Raw genomic sequence first — 26915 nt, 5'->3', positions numbered from 1 at the left:
ACCTTGTAGTGATATGTGTAAAAGTGTCTAGATTCTAAATCTACACTTTAGATGGAGGAAATTCTGCTAGTGTGGATGGAAGAAAAAAAACACAGACTATCAAAAAAACTCGGACATACACACCCCATAGACTGTAGCTCGCAAGGCTGCTCTGTCCATGGAATTCTCCAGGCAAAAATACTGGAGTGGGTTGCCATTTCCTACTCCAGGAGATCTTCCGGACCCAGGAATCCAACCCAGGTCTCTCCTGCATTGCAGGCAGATTCTTTACCATCTGAGCCACCAGGGACCCCCAAACATGAAGATCAGGAATCCCATATTTACTTTATCTCCTTTATTAAAATATATAATAAAGTCTGTGATGATCCAGGGACTTAAATGTAATAATTGAAAACAATGTGTTTTAAATTTATGGATATTTGGAAAGTTTTGCTCCATTGTCCTAATTTAGTTCCCATTTACTCATTTAATAATATTTTGTATTATTTGCCAGCACTTATTATTTGCTATGCACAATTTGTAGATTTTGAGGGTATAGCAGTGAACAAAACAGACAAAAATTCCTATCATCAAAGAGCTTAAAACTACATTCTGGTAGGCATGGGTGTGCATGCTGAGAGACAAAATATGATAAATTAATAAAATGTATAATATATTAGGATGATAGGGTAGAGAAAAAGCAGGGAAAAGACATAGTGATGATGATGATGATGATGATGATGGTTTTGTCCTCACCACTTGGCATGCAGGATCCTAGTTCCCTGACCAGGGATAGAACCTGTGCTCCCTGTAGTGGAAGCTCAGAGTCCTAACCATTGGACAGCCAGGGAATTCCCATATAAGGGCTTTTGTGTTTCTTTTACTGTGAATCATTGGCTCAGATGTCCTGACCATTTTCTGTAAGATTTGTAGTGTGATACAAAATTTTCTTTTTAAAAATGTTATGTAGTCAGATCTGTCAGTTTTTTTCTTCTGGACTTTTTGAGTCAAAGTTTTCCCCACTTACAGGCTATAGAGAAATTTACGTTTCCTCCACTCCAGTGCTTTTATGGTTTCATATTTATTTTATCTCTGATTCATTTGTAATATTTTGTGACATATGGTGAACAGACTAGATCTGATTTTTTTGATATATCTATTCAGTTATCCCAACTCTACTTTAAAATGTTTATCTGTCCCCAACAAATCTGAGATACTACCTTTATCATAAACATACGTTTCCATTTCAGAAAGATTTATTGCTCTGTTCTACTGGTTTGTCTATCTAATCCTGTGCTAATTTATGTGATGAGATGTGAGGAAGCATCTTGCATTGTTCCTGATTTTAGTGGGAACGTTTTTAGTTTCTGACCATTAAGTGTAATGTTAGCACAATATTGTAAATCAACTATGCCCCAATGAAAAATTTTTTTAAAAGGATGATGTTAACTTTGGGTTTGGGGGTAGATGTTTTCTATAAAGTTGAGGAAATTTCTGTTTTTTTACTTTGCTGAGAGTTTTTATCATGAATGGGTGTTGGATTTTATCAAACGCTTTTTTGTATCAATATGGTTGTATACTTTTTCTTCTTTAGCCTGTTGATGCAATGAATTAGCAGTTCAGTTCAGTCTCTCAGTCCTGTCTGACTCTGCGGCCCCATGGACTGCAGGATGCCAGGCCTCCCTGTCCATCACCAACTCCTCGAGTTTACTCACACTCATGTCCATTGAGCCGGTGATGCCATCCAACCATCTCATCCTCTGTCATCCCCTTCTCCTCCTGCTTTCAATTTTTCCCAGCATCAGGGTCTTTTCCAATGAGTCAGGTCTTCGCATCAGGTGGCCAAAATATTAGAGTTTCAGCTTCAATATCAGTCCTATAATCCTAATGGATTATATTAATTGATTTTCAAATGCTGAACTAGCCCTGCTTGCATCTCCTGTTGTGTATAATTCTTTCTATGCATTGTTGGATTCAATTTGCTAATAACTTGATGAGGACTTTGCATCTATGTTCATGAGAGACACTGGTCTGTAGTCTTCTTTTTTTGTAATGTCTTTGGTTATATTATTAGCATAATGCTGGCCTCATAGAATGAGCTAGAAAGTGTCCCTTCTGCTACCTCTTGGGTGAGGTTATACAGAATTAGTATGGTTTTGTCTATAAATGAATTGGTAGAATTTACCTGTGAACCCATCTGGACAATATTGCCAGTTTTTAAAATGAATTTTCTTCAGTTTTCATCTCAATGATCTAGCATATTTATCAAGAATTATTTAGAATTTGAGCTAATTATTTAGCCTATCTGAATCTTCACAAGCTTTTAAATGGGGATAACAAGATCTACCTCACAAAATCATTAAGCTTATATTCTGCAATGTGTCCAGCACTGTGCCTAGCACACAGTAGATACTGTGAAAGTAGTACTACCTTTAGCCCCTTGATTCTGTGGTCTATTGACTTAACTTTCTTGCAAAACAAATGCTTATAAACACACAAATGTGTGTAATGTTTTAGAAAGTTAGAAAACTTCAGTGTAATACATTTCTCTAAACAAGGTTAAATTATATTAATGTATACCAAACTACCTGTATTTGTTCAGAACTTATGCTTCGTCTTATCTAGATCTATACTGGGGATCTCATATGTGTGGGTATCATTTTCTGATGCTCTCAGTGGTAATATACAATCTGATACATATGAATGTTCTGTGGGATCAAGGAGACAAAATTGAAAATTGGGCTTGTTTCATAAAATCCAGGCACTATGATCATCATATGAACTGTATTATGTAGTATGTTAGATTGGCAGTGAGCGGAATAGGAAACTGCTGTAAGAGGTGTGGGAAGACACTTTTGCCCATAGCACTTATTCTTCAACCAGCTTCTTACTGCCTAAATTCCACAGCTTTCTTGGCATTCCAATATCCTATGGGCTGAGAAGAACCAGTCTTTTTGGGAAAGGTTATAGATTAAGTCATTCTTTGTATCAGGCAATGAAAGAGGGGTTTATTGGTCTTTTTCTAAAAGCAGATTATTAGTAGAGGTGGCAGAACAAGAAACAAGAAAGCAAAGGATGGCAGGCAAATTTACTTTTTTACAGGTGGCTGGGTTTGGGCTCTGATATTGCGGGGAATTTGCATGCAATTTAACTGCAAGGAAAAAAAAACACAAAACCTATTTCTGGCAGATATGTAATGGGAATTTTCACCAACTGGATGAGAATATAACTGCTGAAATGCCCTCATCTACATATAACAGTCACTGTAAAGTAATCTTTGGAAAAGTACTGTATTAACCTTTTAAATGAATGTTCCTCTCTTTTTAAAGGGAATAATCATAAGACATGAATTTTAATGTCTGGAATATCAAAGATATGTTCAGTATCCCCTCAGGCTCTGGGTAAGTTTTCTGGTTATGTATTCTTCTACTTGAGAAGATTGATTTCATGAAAACAGGCTCCCCTTCGTATGGGTTTATAGTAATAGAGTTACCCCATATAGCTTCTTCCCCTCGCTTGTCAGCACTGTAACCCCCTCATACTGTCTTCTCCCTTTGCCTATTTTCTGATTATAAAATTAATATCAATTCAGCTATGTATGCTAATTGAACAATGACTGTCCAGCACCAGACCTAGGGACTATGAGGCCTGTGAGAGTTAGACATGGTCCAACATCTAGAAACTCTAACCTCATTTGGAGCAATTGCTATTGAAACAGCAAGGAGCAAACTCAAGACAATGTATTCAGCTGTATCGTACAATTTGTAGGTAACCACTCCAACTGCTAACAAGCCTCATTGAAATATTGTTCCCTCTACCACTCCGCTGAAGTACTTAGATTGGTGTCCTCTAGCCATGCAGAAGGGCCTGCTATTGCTAGTTTGGTGGGTGTGCCCCAGAAGTGGTATATATGGAGGGATTTCCAATTGTTTTTGGCATGCTTTAATCTTTGAATAGTTTTTTTTCCTCCTAACACCTTCCTAAAGACAGCAAAAAACCTAAAACATTGTTCTTTTTGTTTTTTCCTTGAAAAGAAAAAAAAGGCTTACAGTTGATACAGAGTAGGGGAAAAAATATATGTTTAATTCCAGATCGTAGCTTGAAGATACAAATCCTACATGACTTCTGTAGGCTCACAGAGCTGTTTCTTTTCCAGCCCAGCTAATTATTCTCTTTGACCTAAGAACGGAGTCACAGAGAGCTATTTAGCTATTTTGAGCAATGATTATGCAAACCATATTATAATATATGTGTGTAGCCCATTACCTTAGCTAATCTTAGAAAATGATTCTATGAGTCAAAATAATTTCTCTTCTCTGTTCTGAACAAGTAGGGTTTATTTCTTTCTTGTATTAATATATAATGATTCCTTTGGCTTAGAATATGTACTTATGTGCTATCTGTTTTAAATTTAGCATTTGGAAAAGGAATGATCTGCCTGTGTGTTTTAATGAAAAGGATGTTTTCTTGGGTTATACAACAGCATTAAGTAACATAAACTGTTTTTGAGATGTCTTTCAAGTAAAAACTTGAAGACTATATGTTTGTCTATCCACTTATGTGCTATCTCTGTGTAGACTCAGTACACTGTATTCAAGTGTGATTGTATCATTATCAATATCATTATCCCCTTCAAATGTGAGATTTAGACTGGCATAGGTATCCATGGGAAGCAAGTTGGGGGTCCACAGCTAGAAGTATATAAAACAATCAAGGATAAGACAGTAAAGTGTAAAAGGGAATAATACAGTGCTTAATGGATCTTTCTGTGTGCAAATCTGAGTTGATCATATTCTTCAGTCTGTATGAGACCTATATTAGTCTGCTTGGGTTGCCACAACAAAGTACAATAAACTGGATGGCTTAAACAACAGAAAGTTATTTTCTCACAGTTCTGGAGATTGAAAAGTCTTAGAACTGAAAGTCCTATGCCAGCATGATTGGTTTTTGGTGAAGACTCCCTTCTTGGCTTGCAGACAATTGCCTTTTTCTGTGTCCTCATATGATGGAGAAAGAATGAGGGTAAGCTCTTTGGTGTCTGTTCTTATCAGGACACTAATCTCATCAGGAGGGTCCCATCCTCCTTACTTCAGTCACTCAGTTGTGTCCGACTCTTTGCGACCCCATGAATCGCAGCACGCCAGGCCTCCCTGTCCATCACCAACTCCCAGAGTTCACTCAGACTCACGTCCATCAAGTCAGTGATGCCATCCAGCCATCTCATCCTCTGTCATCCCCTTCTCCTGCCCCCAATCCCTCCCAGCATCAGAGTCTTCCAATGAGTCAACTCTTCGCATGAGGTGGCCAAAGTACTAGAGTTTCAGCTTTAGCATCATGCCTTCCAAAGAAATCCCAGGGCTGATCTCCTTCAGAATGGACTGGTTGGATCTCCTTGCAGTCCAAGGGACTCTCAAGAGTCTTCTCCAACCACAGTTCAAAAGCATCAATTCTTCAGCGCTCAGCCTTCTTCACAGTCACACTCTCACATCCATACATGACCACAGGAAAAACCATAGCCTTGACTAGACGGACCTTTGTTGGCAAAGTAATGTCTCTGCTTTTCAATATGCTATCTAGGTTGGTCATAACTTTCCTTCCAAGGAGTAAGTGTCTTTTAATTTCATGGCTGCAGTCACCATCTGCAGTGATTTTGGAGCCCAAAAAAATAAAGTCTGACACTATTTCCACTGTTTCCCCATCTATTTCCCATGAAGTGATGGGACCAGATGCCATGATCTTCGTTTTCTGAATGTTGAGCTTTAAGCCAACTTTTTCGCTCTCCACTTTCACTTTCATCAAGAGGCTTTTGAGTTCCTCTTCACTTTCTGCCATATGGATGGTGTCATCTGCATATCTGAGGTTATTGATATTTCTCCCAGCAATCTTGATTCCAGCTTGTGCTTCTTCCAGTCCAGTGTTTCTCATGATGTACTCTGCATATAAGTTAAATAAGCAGGGTGACAATATACAGCCTTGACGTACTCCTTTTCCTATTTGGAACCAGTCTGTTGTTCCATGTCCAATTCTAACTGTTGTTTCCTGACCTGCATACAGGTTTCTCAAAAGGCAGATCAGGTGGTCTGGTATTCCCATCTCTTTCAGAATTTTCCACAGTTTATTGTGATCCACACCGTCAAAGGCTTTGGCAGAGTCAATAAAGCAGAAATAGATGTTTTTCTGGAACTCTCTTGCTTTTTCCATGATCCAGCAGATGTTGGCAATTTGATCTCTGGTTCCTCTGCCTTTTCTAAAACCAGCTTGAACATCTGGAAGTTCACGGTTCACGTATTGCTGAAGCCTGGCTTGGAGAATTTTGAGCATTACTTTACTAGCATGTGAGATGAGTGCAATTGTGTGGTAGTTTGAGCATTCTTTGGCATTGCCTTTCTTTGGGATTGGAATGAAAACTGACCTTTTCCAGTCCTGTGGCCACTGCTGAGTTTTCCAAATTTGCTGGCATATTGAGTGCAGCACTTTCACAGCATCATGTTTCAGGATTTGAAATAGCTCAACGGGAATTCCATCACCTCCACTAGCTTTGCTCGTAGTGATGCTTTCTAAGGCCCACTTGACTTCACATTCCAGAATGTCTGGCTCTAGGTCAGTGATCACACCATCGTGATTATCTTGGTCGTGAAGATCTTTTTTGTACAGTTCTTCTGTGTATTCCTGCCACCTCTTCTTAATATCTTCTGCTTCTGTTAGGTCCATACCATTTCTGTCCTTTATCGAGCTCATCTTTGAATGAAATGTTCCCTTGGTATCTCTAATTTTCATGAAGAGATCTCTAGTCTTTCCCATTCTGTTGTTTTGCTCTATTTCTTTGCATTGATCTCTGAGGAAGGCTTTCTTATCTCTTCTTGCTATTCTTTGGAACTCTGCATTCAGATGCTTATATCTTTCCTTTTCTCCTTGCTTTTTGCTTCTCTTCTTTTCACAGCTATTAAGACCTCCTCAGACAGCCATTTTGCCTTTTTGCATTTCTTTTCCATGGGGATGGTCTTGATCCCTGTCTCCTGTACAATGTCACGAACCTCCGTCCATAGTTTTTTTTTTTTTTTTTTCCGTCCATAGTTCATCAGGCACTCTATCAGATCTAGTCCCTTAAATATATTTCTCACTTCCACTGTATAATCATAAGGGATTTGATTTAGGTCATACCTGAATGGTCTAGTGGTTTTCCCTACTTTCTTCAATTTAAGTCTGAATTTGGCAATAAGGAGTTCATGATCTGAGCCACAGTCAACTCCTGGTCTTGTTTTTGTTGACTATATAGAGCTTCTCCATCTTTGGCTGCAAAGAATATAATCAATCTGATTTCGGTGTTTCAACATAAATTTGGGAGGACACACACATTCAGTCCGTATCTAGGTCTATATTGTGATTGTGTATTATAGCGTCTTCTCTCCCTCCAGTCCTGCTCCTTTCCTTCCCGACAGACACACATTCTAGGGGAGTTAATGTGTATCCTTCCCATTAATCTTCTACATATTCAATTACATACTTGTTTAATATGTATGATGTAGGCTTATAAATTACATTAATACATGAGAGAGTTCATTACATTTTTATTTTTCTTCACTCAAAATTATGTTTCTGAGACTTATCCATGTAGTTATATGTAAATCTAGTTTATTAATTCTGACTACTGAATCGGTTACATGCATAAGCTGTATTTTATTTTTAATCTGTTCCCTTACTGATAAACAAATTCAACCTTTTAAAATGTTCTCTTAATCCCTAAAGATTTTCTGACCTTTGATCTCCAAAATGGTGTTAAAGCCCATAATCTTGTTGTATAAGAAATAATGGTGTTAGTCCTTAATGTTTGAATTTCCATCTGATTGTTCCAAGGTTGTTGTAATCAAAATGTCTGGCATTCATAATTTCCTTCTTTCTTTAGAGGTAGTACTGGCAGTGTGCAGGGGACTGGGAGGTCAAAAAAAAGCTAGCATTCTGCCCAGAATATTCTGAAATAATTTTGAATTATGGTTTTCATTTGTTCAGGATGTTTGTCTACTTGATATACTTTTATCGTCTTGCTTAATTTCAGGGCCACTAAGTCATCTAACTGGAATAACAATCAGACTGATTACTCCAGTCTCAGTGATTCCCAGTTCCTTTTTGGATCCCAGTTCTGTCCAGAAGGTTCACAGACCCTGTCAACACCCGTGGACTCTGAAGTCCACTTGAGACATCCAAAACAGTCACAACAGAATTCTCTGGATGTGAGTTTGAATTCCAGAATTTCTCTGCACATGTTTCACAGTCATTATGGAGATAAACTGTAAAGATGACTTATTATGCTGCACTATATTTTAGAATTGTACACCTCTAAGGATCACTGCCCTAAATAGATTTGTGTTTGATTGGTGATTAATTTGACTTGGTAGTCTGAAATGGAAAACATTTAATTTGCATTTTCTTCTATTACTAAAGCAACACAGAATATTTCCAGTACTTTGACCACTCCTAGGGAGTGCCAAATATTACATGGCATTTTCTAAGGCTTGTCATATTATTGTTTGTGAATATTCAATAAGAAAAAAGAACTTTAGAAATAGAGACAAAGTAATATAAATATTATTCTATATGGACATTTTTTTCCTAAGAAACATCAGATGCTTTGTAGATTTAGTCATTAACTCCTTGAAAAAGGAGATGAGGATACTGAGGCCTAAGTTGATGAATAAGGGCCAGAAAGTGTGAAAGTGAAAGTCACTCAGTCGTGTCCGACTCTTTGCAACCCCATGGGCTATACAGTACATGGAATTCTCCAGACCAGAATACTGGAGTGGGTAGCCATCCCCTTCTCCAGGGGATCTTCCCAACCTAGGGATCGAACCCAGGTCTCCTGCATTGCAGGTAGATTCTTTATCAGCTGAGCCACACGGGAAGCCCAAGGGCCAGAATCTCTTGATTTTTTGGAGATCAGCTTGTTTTCTTTTGTGAGTCAGAAATATTTTTTTTAATTTATTTATTTTGGTCTAGAACCAGATTTAACTTTATACACAGACTTAACTGCATCAGATAGACTTAATAAGATTAGGTCACTACTGTAACTTAGCAAGGTATGCTCTGAGATAAGTATTTTAGTACAAAAATTGGTATCCAGTGATGTGAAGGAGTAAGTGTACTACCTGAACGTTTCAGAGTAAGTTTTGCTTTGGAATGCAGGAAATGGCTTACCATGTGCCATTTACATTACATGTCAAACTTATCAGTAAGTCTAGTTCATCAGCAACTGAGCAACAACAACTTGAGTTAAACTTATTAATATAAAAACTTTAACACATTATCTCAACACAGCATAATTTTCTGTTGTTCCCTTTAAACTTATATAATTGATTTTAAGCCATTTTAGCTGACATTTTAAATATCTCTGGGCTGGTAAAGCAGAAATTATATTAGTAAAAAGAGTTGCTTTTCTTTAATATAATTTTCTGGTGCATATGAAATAAAAAGGAAATTCTACATGCTGCATTGGATTTTAGTATTATAGTTTGCACTTAAGTGTAACTCTGCTTTGTATAGAAAATAGTGAATGCTATAAATATTTTTATGTGTGAAAGGCTATGATGTTTTTCTTTTCCACTGAACAGAGTGAACCTAGTATTTTCACAAAGTACCAAACAAAACCCCAGCTGCTTGGAGGAGATCCAAAAGATGGAGGCTTGTTTCCTCTTCCTTTGTCTCTTGGAAAACCAAAAGGCCTCTTGGAACAGTTTGAGGAGAAAAAGAAAAGTGCAAAAGACAAATGTGACAGGTACACAAAAACCTTTCAAGTGGATGAGACAGCTTCTCTTTTCTGAGTGAAATAGCAAATGGAATGTCAGTAGTTGAATAATTCAGTTTCAGCATGATAGCATTCTTACTTTTACAGCTCATCTAGTAATTACTCTTTATTTGCTTTCTTAGGCTGCCACAGTTTTGGTGTCTCTGCATATTAAGCTAAAGGACTTCTTAGAGAAATGCAATATTCAAGTAATGTTAGGTTTATTCTGCCTAAAATTCTGTCCTTTTTCTTCAGATCATCAGACTTAGGAACTTAGTTAACATTTGTTTCAGAGTCAAGAATATAGCACATGAATTCTTAAATCATAATTCAGGCTGATTTTCTCACTTTGAAATGTTGGTATTTTTAAAGATATAGCCTAAATTTTATACATATTCTTATTTGTTTTATATATATATAATATATATATAAGCAAATTTAGGACTATACATTAATTTGTAAATAAATAAGTTGCAGTCACTGAGGAAATTAACTTGTTCATTTCTCCATAGTAAGTTAAGAGGACATCCTTAGTTATCACAGAAATTGTAACACCCAAGCAGAAATATACTTTATTATTTCTGTCAGTAAAGATGTGTCATTTAGCATCACCACTAATGCTTTTATGTTGATTTTGTTGTTGTTCAGTTGCTCAGTCGTGTCTGACTCTTTGTGTTCCCACAGACTGTAGCCCACCAGGTTCCTCTGTCCATGGGATTTTCCAGGCAAGATTACTGGAGTGGGTTGCCATTTCCTTCTCCAGGGGATCTTCCTGATCCAGGGATAACTCATATCTCCATATCTCCTGCATTAGGAGCCAGGATTTCTTAAAGAATTCTAGATTAGGAATTCTTTAAAAGATTAGGCATATTCTCCACCGTATACCTATACTCCTTTAGTGAGAAAAGCAAAATACTCTATTTGAAGTGTTTGATTCTGCTGGTAAGTAAACATTTCCCAGATGCTGACAGATTTCTTTCCTCTAGGAATCTAGGCTCTAGGATTCATAACAATGGTACAGTACTACACGTGAGCAGGTTCTGCTCATCTTACTGCCTCAAATTAGTCTTAAGGTTTTTGTTCTCTGGGCTTTTGGATTATATTATTTTGTTTGATCACAATTTCTGTAACTAAAAAAACTTTTGGAAACATTAAGTTCTTGATATTTCTTTCTTCCCTCTCTTTCCCTCCCTTCCTTCATTTCTTTATTTCATTTTTCATTTCCTTTGCTGTTTTGGTAGTGAAATGAGTTTATTTATTTTCTTTTCCTTTTTTTTTTTTGTTTGCATGGCTTGTGGGATGTTAATTCCCAGACCAGGGATTGAATCGAGGCCCTCAGCATTAAGAGCGTGGAGACGTAACCACTGGACCACCAAAGAATTCCCAGAAATGAGTTTCTGTTAACAATTATTTACAAGATGGAAAAAAAAAATAGTATTTATACAGAAAGAATAGATGATAAGGACACTGAAGATCCTCTTATCCATTAAAAAAATTTCAAGTTTATGATATTGATTTAAATGCTAAGCAGAAAATCATAATTTTCACAAATTCTGGCAAAAACAAACCCCATTTTAGATTGCTGTTTTCTGTCAATAAGTGCTTGTCAGAAATGTGATGAAGAGTGAGAAAAGTTTAAATGAGAGAGAGAAAGTATACCATTGTAAATCTGGAAGCAGGAAAGTGATAAGGCATGGTACAGAGTTAACATAAGAGATGCTACTAATCAATAAAACATGTATTTACATATTGTGTTTTGAAAGTACATGTTTTCCCAAATGAGTAGAAAGAGCACATGAGGTTAAAAAAAATCTCACAAGAAGCCTTACTCATTCACGTTGCATTTGTTATAACTCTTTTGATAGCAAATAAACTAGCCTGGATAAAAAGGAGGATATATTAGTCCTCTTAACCAATCTGGGAAGGACAGGGAATGAAATGAAATCAAAATCTGTCTCTTTTCTGTGCTTCCCTCCCCATCTATGCTTCATTCTCTCCTACTAGAGACCAGCTTCCTACTAACACAGAAAAAGAGACTCTCACCCCTTAGTTACAATTTGAAAATCCTAGTGAAAGCTTCTGATGGATTTGTTTATTTGGTTATTGAGGGGTGAGTGAAGAGGGGGGTATGACTTGAAGTTCTCATCATAATCACTTTTTGGATGCAAAAAGAAACAATTCTCCATTAGAGGTGGATCCTGGGCATACCAGACAATGGGATGTTCATTACCCAGATTATTATTATTTTTTAATCAATCATGTTTGAGGAAACAGATTAGTCTCATAACTAATGAATAACCTAAGGAACACAAGGAAATTATAAAATGAGCCATATTCTTTCAAGATTGGGGATCACCACAGTGAAATCTGTTCATTCACTCACTCAATAAATGCTGTGCTAGGCCCAATAGGGCACACTGGGGATCCCAAGGGGAGGAATAATGGTACCTGTCTTTGAAGTTCTCAGTCTTGTTAAGGAAACAGGCATGTGATGGATAAATTAACAAGTGAGCCAGAGTTAATAGTTGTGAGCAACAGAAATAACTATTTAAATGAAAAAGGAATTTATTAAGAGGGTATTGGAATGGCTTCTGGTTCTGAGTAAGACAGAATAAGCATATAACATCCTATTGCTCCCACTGAATGCAACCAAGCCCTGATGGTGTGCATGTAGCATCTGAGGACTCTGAAAAATAAATAGTAGCAGATAAAGGAAGGGAACTTGAATTTGAAGTATGATAGCCTACCCTTAAGATTTCTGGGGTTTTGTTTTTAACCAAAATGTAAGATGTTTGCTCTGTGACAGACACTGTTAAGAAAATGAAAAGACAAGCTACAGACTGGAAAAAATATGTGCAAACCACATTTTCAACAAAGGACTTGTATCCAGAATATATCAAGAACTCTTAAAACTCAACAGTAAGAAACAAGCAACTGAATAAAAAAATGGGAAAAAATTTTAGCAGACACTTCATCAAAGAAAACATATGGATGGCAAATAAATACATGAAAAGTTTCTCAACACCATTAGCTATTTTGGAAATACAAATTAAAATCACAATGATATTACTAATATGAGCAGATGATATTACTACTCATCTATTAATGTGACTAAAAATAAAACAGACAAAATTTGACAATGCTGGGCAAGAATATAGACCAAATGGAAATCTTGCTGGTGGATATGCAAAACGATACAGCCCCTTTGGAAAAGTTTGTCAGTTTCTTATAAAATTAAACAATTTACTGTCTGCCTCTGCAGTTCTACTGCTAGATATATATCCTAGATAAATGAAAACATGTTTTCATAAAAGTCTATACAATAAAGTTTATTGTAGCCTAGTTCATAATCACCAAGAACTGGGCACAACCCAAATGCCCTTCAATGTATGAATGGACAGACTATGGTATGCCCATACAGTGGAACACTACTCAACAACACAAAGGAATGAACTATCGCTACACAGCAACACAGATGAGCCTTAAAGGCACTCAGTTCAGTTCAGCTCAGTTGCTCAGTCGTGTCCGGCTCTTTGTGACCCCATGGACTGCAGCACACCAGGCTTCCCTGTCCATCACCAACTCCTGGAGCTTGCTCAAACTCATGTCCATTGAGTCAGAGATGCCATCCAACCATCTCATCCTCTGTCATCCCTTTCTCCCGTGCCTTCAGTCTTTCCCAGCATCAGGGTCTTTTCAAATGAGTCGGCTCTTTGCATCAGGTGCCCAAAGTGTTGGAGCTTCAGCTTCAGCATCAGTCCTTCCAATGAATATTCAGGACTGATTTCCTTGAGGATTGACTGCTTTGATCTCCTAGAAGTCCAAGGTGCTCTCAAGAGTCTTTCAAAGGCACTATGCTGAAAGAAACCAGTCCAAAGACTATATACTATATGATTCAATTTATGTGACATTCTGAGAAAAGCAAAACTATAGGGATGGGTATTAGGTCAGTGATTACCAGGGATTAGGGGTGTGGGCTGGTCTTTACCACAATGAAACAGCCTGAAGGATTTGTTTGGGGGATACTGTCTCATATCCTGGTTGTGGTGGTTGTTACATGGATCCTAAATTTGTGATAAAACTCACAGGACTGTGTACACATACATATACAAATTTCCTATGTTAATTTAAATTTTTAAAGTGTTAAACATTATTGAAAGATCTTAAGTGGTTCATTTTATTAGGATTATGTTCAACTGCATTGACATATGTACTCTCATTCTCGTAAAAATAATAGAAGTATTTAAAAGATGCTTATTTTTCTTTAATGCAAAAAATCAGCCTGAAGTGTGTGGTCCAGGGCTAGAATGGTAGCTCCATGGACCTCATGGCTCCTTCTAGAAGCGTGAATCTAGCAGATCCCTAAAGTATGATCCCTCTCAGTCCTCACAGTGCTTGGAGCTTTTATATCAGATTTCCAGACAGTTGATGGATGAAGGAAGGAAGAAGGGTATTTTCTGTTCCCTTTAGGATTTTGTTTTTCTTGGTCATGCCATGTGGCTTGCAAGATCTTAGTTCCTCAACCAGAGACAGAACTTGGGCCAACGGCAGTGAAGGCATGGAGTCATAACCACTGGATTGCCAAGGAATTCCCAAGGATGGAATGTCATCTACCTAGGTGGCAGGGCATGGCGGGTGGAGATTAGGAATCCAGTTTGCAAGGAAGAAAATGAGGCCAATTTAAGTTTTTGCCACAGTCATACAATTGCCAACAACTACCTACCATGGACAACTTTCCAAACAAAGTCTCAAAATCAGTCCCGTGCAGATTCTGCTGCCTTCTAGCCTCTGCCCAGAGTGCACTGGACCCTTTGCTCCATTGTTGTCAGTGTAGTCCACTTTCATCAATCCCATGGAGCTCCATCTTTCTACCACGAGAGCCACAGCCACCAGAGAAAGAGGTCACAGTATTTTTACCCTGACTCCCAATCTGACAAGGTGTATGTGAAAGGAGAGCCCAAGTTCAGGAAAAGCTCAGAAAGCAAGCCCTGGCACTCTCAGCCTCAAGAGGAGGAAAAGGACTCTGCTTCTTCCCAAGATCCCTGATCTGAGGAACTCCTCAAACAGTAAAGAGGATCAGATGGAGAACAACCTAAAATAAAGAAACTAGACTTTTCACTCTAAGTACAAATTTGTAAATGCTGTAGTAGAGGTTTCATCCAAATGCTTTGGGAGCCCTGAGGACAGGCTTCCAGTTCTGACTGGGGGCGTGAGGAAAAACTCCATCCAAGGGAGCACATCTAAACTGAGTAGGAGTTTTGGGCAGAGATCTTGGGTCTGTCAGATTCTCAAGTCTGCCTCTGAATCAGCTTATTCTATGAACCACCATTAACACTGTTTTATATAATTCTGCTCTATTTTTGCATACTTTCAAAAAATAAAAATGGAATTGTTTCCTATGGATTATTTTCAATCTGTTTTTTAATTTAATAATATTGAACGGTTATATTTCTATTTCATCTATAAAATCATTTCGGTGGCTGCACTGTGCTCTTTTATATGGATCATTTAGAGGGTTAGGATTTTTTTTTTGAGGGTTAGGTTTTAAATGTTTAATACATATGAGAAATACCAAGAATATACAGTGAGGTAATGATAATCTTTCAACAAATGATGTTGGGAAAACTGAATCCCTATGCAAAACAATGGAAAAGGATCTTTAACTTATACCATTCACAAATATCAACTCAAAATGGATTAAAGACGTAAATGTGAGACTTGAAACCACAGAACACCTAGAAGAAAACATAGGGAAAAACATTCTTGACATTGGCCTTGGCAATGATGTCTTGGATATTACACAGGTAACAAAAGCAAGAATAGACAAATGAAATGACATCCAAGTACAAGCATCCCTCAGCATCCACAGAAGACTGGTTTCAAGAGTCCTTGCATATACCAAAATCCAATGATGCTCAAGTCCCATAGTCGGCCCTCTATATCTTCAGTTTTGAATGCACAGATTTAACCAATTGAAGACGGAAATTTCTGTCCATGTTTGGCTGAATCTGCAGATGCGAAACCCTGGAACGTAAGGGGACAACTGTATTTATTGAATGAAAAATCAGCATATAAGTGGACCCATGCATTTCAAACCTATGTTGTATAAGGGTCAACTGTAAAAAGTTTCTGCACAGCAAATGAAATCAACACAGTGAAAAGGCAACCTATGGGACAGAATATACTTGCAAACCATACATCTGATAAAGGGTTAATATAAACATTAAAGGAATACCTACAACCCAGTCGCAAAAACAAAATAACCCCGAAATATCCTGATTAAAAGATGAGCAAAGGAATTGAATGGACAGTTCTCCAAAGAAGACATTCAAATGGCCATCGGTTATACGAAAAGATGCTCAGCTTCACTAATTAACAGGGAATGCTAATCAAAACCACAATTAGATATCATCTCATACCTATCAGAATGATTATCATTTAAAAAATTAGTAACAACTGTTGGCAAGTATATATACACTGTTGATGGGTGTGAAAACTGGTGCAGCTACTTTATTTATTTTAATTTTTTTGCCACATCGTAAGGCTTGGGGGATCTCAGTTCCTCGAGGTCACACCTGCGCCCTCGGCAGTGAAAGCTCAGAGTCTTAACCACTGGACCTCCAGGGAATTCCCTAGTGCAGACACTTTAGAAAACAGTATAGAGGCTTCACAAAACATTAAAAACAGAACTACCACATGATCCAGCAATTCCACTTCTAAGTATATACCCAAAGGAATTGAAATCAGGATCTTGAGGAGATATCTGCACTCTCATGTTCATCACAGCATGGCTATTATTTAAAATAGCCAAGAATGGAAGTAACCTAAATATCTATCAATGGATGAATGGGAAAGAAAAAATGGTATGTACATACAGTGAAATATTCTTTAGCTTTAAAAAAGAAGGAAATCCTGTCACTTGTAACAAATGAATGAACCTGAAAGACATTATGATAAACGAAATAAGCCAGACACAGAAGGAAAAATACTAATTATATGCTACCACTTATACGAGGAGTGTGAAATAGTCAAACTCATAGAAGCAGAGAGTTGAATGGTGGTTGTCGGTGGGGAATGTGTGGGGGAAACAGGAAGTATTACTCAAAGGGTACAAAACTTCAGTTTATATAAGACGAATAAATTCCAGAGAGCTACTATACAGCATAGTGTCTACAGTTAACAATACTCTATACTTGAAATTTTGTTTAGAGGGTGGATCTTTGTTAAGTGTTCTTATCACTAATAACAATAAAGAAAGAGGGTAGAAGGAAACTTTCTGAGGTGGCAGATGTATTTATGGCATAGATTGTGGAGATGGTTTCATGGTTGTATACTTATCTCCAAACTTGTATATGTTAAATATGTACAGCTTTTTGTGTGTTAATCATACCTCAGTGAACTAATTTAAAAAATTGAGTACTGACCACTGAGAAGAGATGATGACTACAAGCAACTGGCACAGCTGTCATTGTACAAGACTAGGAGTTCTTTTTGTTCAAAATTTCTACAGTATTGCTCCACTACCTTATAGATTTCTGGGTGCTTTTAAGCGGTCTGCTGCCATGCAGATTCCTAAGCCTGTATATATCACCTGCTTTATTTCTGCAAATTTTTAGGACCTTCTCATTATCCTTAGAGTTCTGAAATTTTACAGCACTATGGTTTGATGTGGCTCATCATAAACCCTTGGCATGGAGGAATTCCTTTTGCCCTATAAACTTGTGTCTTTTGGTTCTGGGAATTTTTCTTTTATTATACCTTGGAAAACCTCCTATTTTCACTCTTCTTATTGTCTGGATTTCCAATTTTGTCCAAGCATTGAATCTCCTGCATTGATTCTCTAATTTTTTTTTTTTTCACTATTTACTTGTTTTTCATCTGTCTTTTTTCTGTTTTCTATCACATTTCCATACTGTATCTTCTGGTTAATTCTATTTGTTTAATTTCTGCTATTTTAATTTATAAGTACCTTTTCTTATTCTTATTATCTACTTTTATAATTTAATATCATTCTGTTCTTATCCTTAGTTCACTAAATTTTTCATTTTAGATTTTCATTGTTTTCAGGTCATGTCAATCTTATTCATAAAACTGTATGGTTTGTAAGACTCTGAAATGGTACTATCAAATTCCTCTTTTAAAGTCAGTCTTATGGAGCATCCATAAGACTGTGGCATGAAGAGCTGTCCTATTGGGGTTCAAAAATTGATATATGCATTGTATAAAGAAAAAAAATCTGTAAAAAATTTTAATGATGAACCTTGTCTGATTTTTTTCAAAAGTGGGATATTTGAGGAATAATTATGATAATTTATTTTTCATTAAAAATCAATATCATTCCCAGAATTATCTCCATTCTTACAGACAAAATAATAGTCATTAGACTAATATGTGTCCAAGAATTTTTGACTATCCATAGGAAGTCACTATCCTCTGAAGCCATGTTGCCATAAAAATGGAAGCTGGTGTGTTCTACTATAGAAACCACTTGAATTGCTAAAATTCAACCTCATTTAAGATCCATATAGAGTAAATTTTAAAAAACAGAATAAAGTTTTGTTTCACTTTGGAAATGATCACGAAAAGTCAGTGTCTCCTTTTCTAATCTGGGCACTAAGATTTCTTAGGGTTAAGTCTTCAGCTCTGATCAACCACTGTTTTGATGTTGCACGGGTAGAATCCTGCTATGTTCATGGAATCAATTTTGTTACCTACTGCTTAAATATTTTGCAAAGGTTCACTTTCCTTTTTTCTTTCCTATTTTAGTGAGACTTTATACAACTTCATTTCCCATATCAAAGAAAGCATTCACAAGGTAAGTATGCCACATTTCAAGGTGTTAAAACATCTTACATTTTAAGAAGTTTAATAATTGTATTGGTTTTTGTTCATGTAAAACGGCAGTATTTTAACTACCCTTTTTTTATCATTAAGTGACAGTTTGCCAAGTTAGTAAAATGAGGCAACAGTCTGTGAATTATTTCCTAATTTGGGGTTTCTTAGTTACAGACATCAGTGGAAGAGTCTGAGGAACATCTCAGTTCCAGAAGTCAGTCTATTTTGGATTCTTTGGAAACTGTGGCCAAGACATGTGAGTGTCTCGTGTTTGAGGTTATCAGCAGGGGGCACTGGTAAGCAGTGACCGTGAACTTGCTGACCCTAGTCAGGTTTCTGCCAGTGGTGAGGTTCCACAGAGTGTTTCAGATGAGAGAATGGGTACATAAGATGAGCCCTGAAGGGATGTGGAGCTGAACTGGGTAGCAGGCCCCAGCCCTGTATGGGAATGCCTGGTCCCTCCATGCCTTTTTTGAAGCACCAATCCCCCACCCAGTAACCCAGCTGCTTCAAGGCAGATGGTTCTGCCAGATTTCTAATCTCACCACCTGAAGTGAATCAACGGCAGCCCTGAGTCTCAAATGAACTGCTGGCTGTGTTGTCTATAAAGGCTCCCTTGCTCCCTTAGGACTTAGAAATAAAGACACCACTCCTTCAGGAGTCAGAAATATTCCAGTCACCTACTGTTTTGCTTGCTGCCTTCACTTCAATGATAGCTGTTTTGTAGTGAATCACAGCATCTTTCTCAATTTCAGTTACAGTCTGTGGTCTGTAAAGTCCTCTGTTCGGTCAATTAGTGATTTACGTTTAGGTGAAACCATGGTTCAGGCCCTTATTCATCAGAAGGGAGCCATGACACAAGTTTCCTTAGATGAACACTTCCCCTGGAACCAACAGCTTTTCAGCTCAACAGCAAGCTGATGACTGCATCTGCACTTGTTTGCATTTGTCTCTGTGTTTATTTTTTTTACTTTAAACAAATTGAAGTCAACTTATTCAAATGCCAAGGGATGGATTGCTCATGATTTACAAAAATTAATGCCTTTGTGTAACTTTGAAATTAATCCCCATCTGTCTGCAAAGAAGAACTGTACTGTCTGCTGGCTTCCAACCTGAGTATGCCACACACGGGGCCGCTGTGCATTTGTTTAGAGACCAGTTCTGGAAGCCCAGACTGTTACCCTCACAAGAAGATGCGAGACAAAGAGCAGAAGGAAAAAGGCGGCTAACGGTGTTTAACATGATAAAATAGCTCACTGTAAGTGCCGAAAGGCAGGCACTCTTTTTACTCCTCACATTTAAAACTGGGTGAAATATTGATACAAAAAGGAGGACTGCAGCAGAGGTGTGGCATTTAAGGCCCAGAACAGGGAATGGAAGTGCTCAAGGCCACAGCACAGGGTCAAGGCAGAGAGAGGAGAACTGAGTCTGCAAAGGGAGACATAGGGATGCCTCGGTAGGCATAGGGATCCTGATTCTGCACTCCTGACAGTTCCTTAACTTTCAGAGCTTAAGACTGACCAGGCAAACAGTAAAACACTGTGGCATTACACTAATTAAAAGCCAGGTCATTCTTAAAAATAGGCACGCAAGTAGCCTGCCCAGAACCATTCCCTTTCTTGCTAGGTAGTCACTTAGGAACCAGGTAAATCTGCTGTCAAATGGCTAGGCCCAGTCCAGCTCACCTAGAGCACCGAAGCTGCCAGTCAGTGCATTCTGCAGGCTTTCACTAGGCACTCACTGTGCTTGGAAGGGGGAAGATACTATGTGAAAGCACTCTCTTGGTTTATTATGTAATTCATGCCTTCACAGAATGAGGTCATAAAGTCTTTCCCCAGTCACACTATGCCTGTACAACCAGAAGGATCACTCAAAGCCATCTAATCTAACTCCCCTTCTTCTTCAGTTGAGGACACCAAGAACCAGACGAACAGAATGAATTGCCAAGGCCATTCACAATCCACTTTACCTTGGGTTTAGGTGGGGTAATTAGTACACAGCAGTACTTTCACCTAAGATGTATAAATTCTATTAAAAAGTATGGTCATTAGGAGAATAAAAAGGAGAGGCCACTATCAAAATCAGGAAATATCTCTTTTGGAAAATAGGTAACTCCATACATCAAAATTCATTCCATAGGAATCAACATACTGTGTGGTGATTAAATCATAAATAGAACTATAAGAAGCATAAGCAACATTTTTATAATTTTAGAAGGAGAAATGCCTTTCTGAGCAAGGCACAAGAAGAATGAAAGCCATCTATATGAACCATGTTGGAATGGAAATATTTATTAATTGGTAAATGAAGATAGCAAGGTGCTTGTGTTCACATGGCTTGCTCCAGGACACATCTTATGGCAGAGAGAGATCAGTCAGTGAAAATTGGGAAGGGTACCCTATAAAAAGGGAGGCCTGAGCAAACTCCTCTTGTACATGGAGCCTTCCAGACCTTTACTCAGGTGGCTTTCATTAGCACAGCAGGGAGAGCAAAACTATGAAGGGGAATCACTGGCTGTCAGCGGAAAAGCATCAGCGTACAACCTCATCTCAATGGAGCCCTTGTTGAATCTCTAAAATAGAAATAAAATCTTTTTTGAGGATGGCAACAAGGTGATGGGGAGTAGAAGGACCTTCAGTTCACCTCCTTTTACAAGCATGCCAAAATCACAAGTAACTGCTGAACAACCACCAATAAAAAAGACTGGAATCTACCAAAAAAGGGGGGGTCAAATTCAAAGACATAAAAGAGAAACCATGGGATGGTAGGAGTGGCACACTTACAATATAATCAAATCCCATCCCACCCAGGTGGGCGACCCACAGTCTGGAGAATCATTATGTTGCAGAAATTCTCCCATATGAGTGAGAGCTCTGAGCCCCGTGCCAGGCTCCCCAGCCCAGGAGTCCGGCACGGGGAGGAAGAGCCCCCAGAGCATTTGGCTTTGAAGAGCAGTGGGGCTTGACTGCAGGAGCCCCTCAGGACTGGGGGAAACAGAGACTCCATGCTTGGAGGGCAAAAGCAGCGACTCCCTGCTGGTCTTGGAGGGTTTCCTGGAGAGGTGAGGGCAAGGGCGGTGGTGGGGGACTTAGCAGGGTCCTGCATGAACTCTGGCTGGAGGCGGACATTCCGGGTCCCTGGTACCAAGACCCGGCCCCACCAACAGCCTGCAAACTCCAGTGCTGGGACGCTCAGACCCCACAGAATCATCTTTATAAGAAAACAGAGAGCTTCCCTGGTGGTCCAGTGGTTAACAATCCGCCTGCCAATGCAAAGGACACAGGTTCAATCCCTGGTCTGGGAAGACTCCACATGCCAAGGGGCAACTAAACCTGTGCAGCACAACTACTGAAGCCAGTGCACCATGCGCTGAGAGCCTGTGCTCTGCAGCAAGAGCCACCGCAGTGAGAAGCTGTGCACCGCGACAAGAGAGTAGCCCCCAGCTCCCGGTAACTCGAGAAAGCCTTCGAGGCAAGGAAGACCTAGTACAGCCCCCAAATAATTAAATAATCAATAAAATTATTGTAAAAGAAAATAGAAATATTGGCTGTATACTGGCAGTGCACTCAGGGGTCCTGCGGATCTGTCTCTTCCTTCAGCAGTATTTGGATGGAACAGACCTAGGGATGCCCTTTGCTCTCACCTCTGACCACCCTCCAACTTTTTTTCCATTCACAGATTTAAGAGTCAGCCACTCAGCTATCCTTGGCCACGAGGCCCAACCAAGACCATTTTTTGAGATTAACTCCTTATTACCCATCAACCATGTGAGCTCCCAGATTTGTCACAATTATTCCATCAAGGTGGAGGCCGCTGTCAACTGCCTGGTCAACAGGCCTCTGCAGGCCTCGTCTCCTACCTCTCTCTAGAGGGTGCAGGACACTTTTTTCCGCATATTGGCTGAGCAGAAGCACCAGGGTGTTAGTGTCTCTGGAAAATGCAAAACCAGTGTGGTGGCCACTCCCTGTTCTAGGACGTGCCAAAGCCATCTCAAGAGAAGTGGGTAAGGCCCATGACGCTTATGGAGATGGCTATGTTCATGGAGAAGAACCGGAACCAGGCCTGTGTTGACCTGTGCGCCCTGGGCTCTGTCGTGCAGAACCCGCCTGTGGCTTCCGGGAGAGCCGCTTCCTGGAGAGGCAGGTGAAGCTCATCAAGAAGATGGCGACCACCTGATTAACCTCTGTGGGCCGGCTGGTCCCCAGGCAGGGCTGGGTGAGCATCTCTTTGGAAGGCTCACCCTCAAGTCTCCCTGTGGTTTCCGCGCTTCTGCCTGAAGCCCCTCTCTGCAGCCACAAGGCAGCTTTTTAACCACCCTGGAGCCCTCTCCCAAGCCTTGGACCAAGTGTAAACAGGAAACCTTTTTGAAGAAAAAGAGATTGTGCAGAGTATGGAGGTGGGCTTTAAATGGCATATTTTTCTTAAAAGCTAAAAATATCTGTTTATAACCAAAGCAGAAATGAAACGAGTCCTCTTCTCTGGAAGACACACACACACAGGATCTATAACCTATACGTGGGTATGTGCATATATTAATACAAAACTCCAGAAAATGCTCATAATGCTAAATCCAGGAAGCGAGAACAAAGTCTACACGGGAGCGATTTGATCATTTTTCACTGGAAGCATTTTTATACTGTTATAGTTTCTAATATATGTTTATTGGCTGTGTCAGGTCTTAGTTGCCAGCACTTGGGATCTTTCCTTGCCGCAGAATGGACTCTCTGGTTGTGGTGCCTGAGGTTGGTTGCTCCAAGGCATGTGGGATCTTAGTTCCCCAGGTAGGGATTGAACCCGTGTCCCCTGCATTGCAGGGCAGATTCTTAACCACTGGACCATCAGGGAAGTCCCTATGCTGTGATAGTTATTAAAACAAACCAAAAAAATGGATAGATTTTGGAAGTAATGTGCTCAATACAAAAGCTCTTTAAAAGAGAAGACACTAAAAAAATAAATAACAAAGTAAAAGACCCTGAATGTGTTTCCTAGGGACAAAGAAAGAATAATGTGGGATCATAGACTGATGCTTACTGATTGCTGAATCTAGACTTGAACACTTTGCTTGCCTTCTTCATTCTCTGCTTTTGTGGCTGGTAATGTTCACTGTTCCTAAGAAACATTGCTATTCATGAACTCATCTAGGGTAGGATAATTACATTTGCTTTCTACTACAAATATCAACATAGATGTCTGGAAAAATATTTCATTAACTGAGTTTAGGAGCAGGGATCCAGTGCTTGAAATACGAGTAAACAGTCTTTTTCTAATTGGTCAACACATGGAATTTACCATGATCATAACTGCATTCTAGAAAGATCACTCTGGTGACAGAGCCAAGAAGGCAGGTCAAAGATGACTTGGTGCCGTCACTGGGGGAGTAGGTTTCAGAGTCCCAGCAGGTGCTGAGGTTGAGTCTGCTTTGGCCAGGATGTCCTCAGGGAGGGAGGGAAGAAGAAACAGTGGGGGAACCACCCTGCTCTTGCTTTATCTCCTCAGCAAGGTTGATCCAGATAGGTGCTGGCAGAACAGGCTCAGGTAGCCCATGCCAGCTTCCAGTTCCTCCTCCCCCCCCGACCCCCCAACAGCAGCCTAGGCAGGGTGGAGCATACCACAGTCTTCATGTGGTGAATTGTCATTGTTTTGTATTTAGGGCAGGAGACTGCAAAAGCTCAGAGTGGTCTGATGTTGGAAATAGTGCAGGACAAAGGCAACGTGGACCAGGCCATCCTTGAGTTGCAAAAGAGACTCGAAGCTGTAAGTGTTAGACTCTGACCCCTCTCCCCCAGTGTGTGTTTCTGGCTTTGTTACTAAGACCTAGAGACATCTTTAAAATTGCAAATTTTCAGCCAAGAACAGAGGCCACCACAGGCCCCTTGGTATCGGGTCAGGGGAGAGCCCAGCTTCCTTTCTCAAGGTTCTCTGGCATGTGGACCCTAGGGCCCCTGCTCCAGAGTGTTGCCATGCTTCCGCTCATAGTACCCAGCAGGGTACAAGGTTCGGTTCTGCTGGCCCATCCTTTGTTTTGTTCATACATTTTATTGTGCCTTCTGAGTTGCACTGTCCATAACTCCTTACTTTTTCACTGCCTTTGTTTAGAGACAAGCAGAGTTTACAGAAATGAAGTCCGACCTGAAGCACCTTGAAGTTTTGGTTATCCAGCAGAGTAAGGACTTTCAGCAGCTGTGTGAGCATCTAGGTCAGCTGAATATGCCCAGTGTTCTAGCAGAGTTAAAGCGATTGACCTCCATCGCTCTGACACCCAAACACGTGAAAGACAGTGCCTCTCAGACCTCACCACCTCTGGCGCAGAGCCTCAGTTTCCCCAGGCAGGACAAATATACCTCTGAGAAGCCAGTTACGTGGCAGGCCCAGGCCCTCCCTGCTGCATGCAGTCTTAGTGTGGGCTCCCCGAGGCCCAGGGAGTTTGCTGTCTGGGGTGAGGGATCAAAGAGGGATGCTCTCCAAGAAGAGGCTGTACAGCCGGCAGTTGGAACCGGCAAAAGAAACAGGCAAATCAAGGGCAGGGCCGTGAAGACTAACTGCCAGAACTCTGTTACTAAAACAGGCTCTGAGAACTGTGGCTCTGCCATCCTGGGTCACAAGGTTCCTAAAGATAGGGACCCAGTTTTCCAAGGAGACTCGCAACTTATATCTCGAGGATATAAGGACTTAAACAACTCTGCAACCAGCATTAAGAACACCAGCCAAAAATGGCAAGCTAAAGGTGCATTTTCATGTCACCCTTGTGAGCAAAGGTTGGTGACTGAACAGAAAGGCGTAACTGTAGAAAGAGGGAAAAAAGACAAGCAGCAGCCCAGGAAAGCCCCCAGGAGAAGGTCCCTACGCAGGAAGCAAGAACAAATGCCCAGCAAAACCTGTGTTTCTAATTCTAAATATCCTCGGCCTCCAGTTTCCAGCCCACAAAGTTCCCCCTGGGGGCAGCAGGAAACTCTAGCTCAGCCCCTGCAACTTTGGGGCCCTAGGAGCCCCACAAATCTAGTCTGCTCTGCTCAGGGAGGAACAGTCATGCCCAGTAAGACCACGAGGGCAGAGCAAGGGAACCTCGTGCAGTGTAGCGGGCATTCCTCCCAAGACAACAGCCTGCTTTTTCCCAGTTTCCAGGGGGACCACAAGATGAGCTGGTTCAGTGATCTCAATGACCTCAACCCCAGGGCAGAGTCCCTTCAGTCCCAGGAGTCAGGGAAGAATATACTCTATGACCTGGGTTTTGATAGCAGCGATGATGGCTTCTGACCAGCCCATAATGACTTTGGCTGATGGTTTTTGGTCTCATTGGAAAGACAAATCACAGAACATTTCGGGTGGCTGATGGCAGAGTTCTCAAAGCCTGCCTGGAGTCTTCAGGGTCAGAGGCTGGGCTTGGATGGGGTGGTGGTGGGGGTCAGTGGAGGGCTGGGGAGCACATCTGGCATTCTGGGTACCGGGCACTCCCCAAGACAGAGCATAAGGGAAAAGTGCATCCTTATTCATGGGAGTGAAATGTGTGAAGAGGGTGTGAGGAGAGCTGGGGCAGCAGCCCGGGAGTGGGGCATCAGCAGGAGGGTATTGGGTCTGGTACAAGGAGAACTGCCCTCCATACGGAACATCCAGTAGGAGAAGGGCTCTCACAAAACTGTTGCTATGGCAGCAGGACTCCCAAACACATCTTTTTGGTCTTCAAAACATTTCCTTCAGATGACTAAGATCTTTCCGGGCCTCAGGATTTTTTAAAAAATTGTATCCGTTTTTGCTGTGAGAAATGTCCATTTTTGGGGTCAGTGGATGTATTCGGGGCACACACTAGGTCAGACTTCTTGTGAACAGAGAAATAACAGTGTTAAAGCCACGAAGGAAAGACAGGTGACTCACACTGCATGCTGGGAGCTGCACTTGTCACAGCCACGGAGTCCCAGTCTTCTCCCCAGCTGTTTTCCCCTGCCCTGTTTTCCACCCCTTTTTAAAAGCTAATGAGAGCTGCTGCAGGCCCTGCATCATTTCTGGAGAACAGTGGGCTTATATGAGACTTTGGCTTTCCATCTGTATCTTGTTAAAGTTTTTGAATTTTTGCAACACATATTTCTTTTGTAATTCAAAATGATCAAATAAAGATAAAACTTTAAAAAGCATGTTTTTTTCATTAAGTTTGTTGATCTTCAGTTTACTCAAGATCAAGATGCATACCATCTTTTTATTCCTTCTCATAAGTTTTAATAAACCACACCCTACTCAAACTGTTCTGAAAGTAAAAATGCTCATGGATGGACAGCTTCCAGAATTTGCCCATTTTCAAGCCAGTACAGGGTTGAAATAGGGCTTTTGTGTGTGT

General features: G+C 40.1%; 1 protein-coding gene across 6 annotated transcripts in view; it reads left to right on the top strand.

The window, feature by feature from the left end:
- The window catches only part of IHO1 (interactor of HORMAD1 1), a 28256-nt gene extending 1541 nt beyond the window's left edge, over positions 1 to 26715 (top strand). For 4 of the 6 annotated variants that reach the window (XM_005222843.5, XM_059879673.1, XM_059879672.1 and 1 more), the window contains exons 2-8: positions 3309 to 3380; positions 8033 to 8207; positions 9582 to 9745; positions 18521 to 18569; positions 18758 to 18845; positions 24240 to 24343; positions 24686 to 26715. In XM_005222843.5, coding sequence (XP_005222900.1) covers positions 3325 to 3380; positions 8033 to 8207; positions 9582 to 9745; positions 18521 to 18569; positions 18758 to 18845; positions 24240 to 24343; positions 24686 to 25843 — 1794 coding nt within the window. In that variant the 5' untranslated portion in view covers positions 3309 to 3324 and the 3' untranslated portion in view covers positions 25844 to 26715. The remainder of the gene's footprint in view (positions 1 to 3308; positions 3381 to 8032; positions 8208 to 9581; positions 9746 to 18520; positions 18570 to 18757; positions 18846 to 24239; positions 24344 to 24685) is intronic. The other 2 variants (XM_059879674.1, NM_001205523.2) reach the window with 2 other exon arrangements.
- Positions 26716 to 26915: the final 200 nt, after the last annotated feature.

Source organism: Bos taurus, chromosome 22 (assembly GCF_002263795.3).
Source record: "Bos taurus isolate L1 Dominette 01449 registration number 42190680 breed Hereford chromosome 22, ARS-UCD2.0, whole genome shotgun sequence".
NCBI classification, from domain to species: domain Eukaryota; kingdom Metazoa; phylum Chordata; class Mammalia; order Artiodactyla; family Bovidae; genus Bos; species Bos taurus.
The sequence above is the reverse complement of the archived record's forward strand: the minus strand, read 5'-3'. Positions and strand labels throughout refer to the sequence as shown.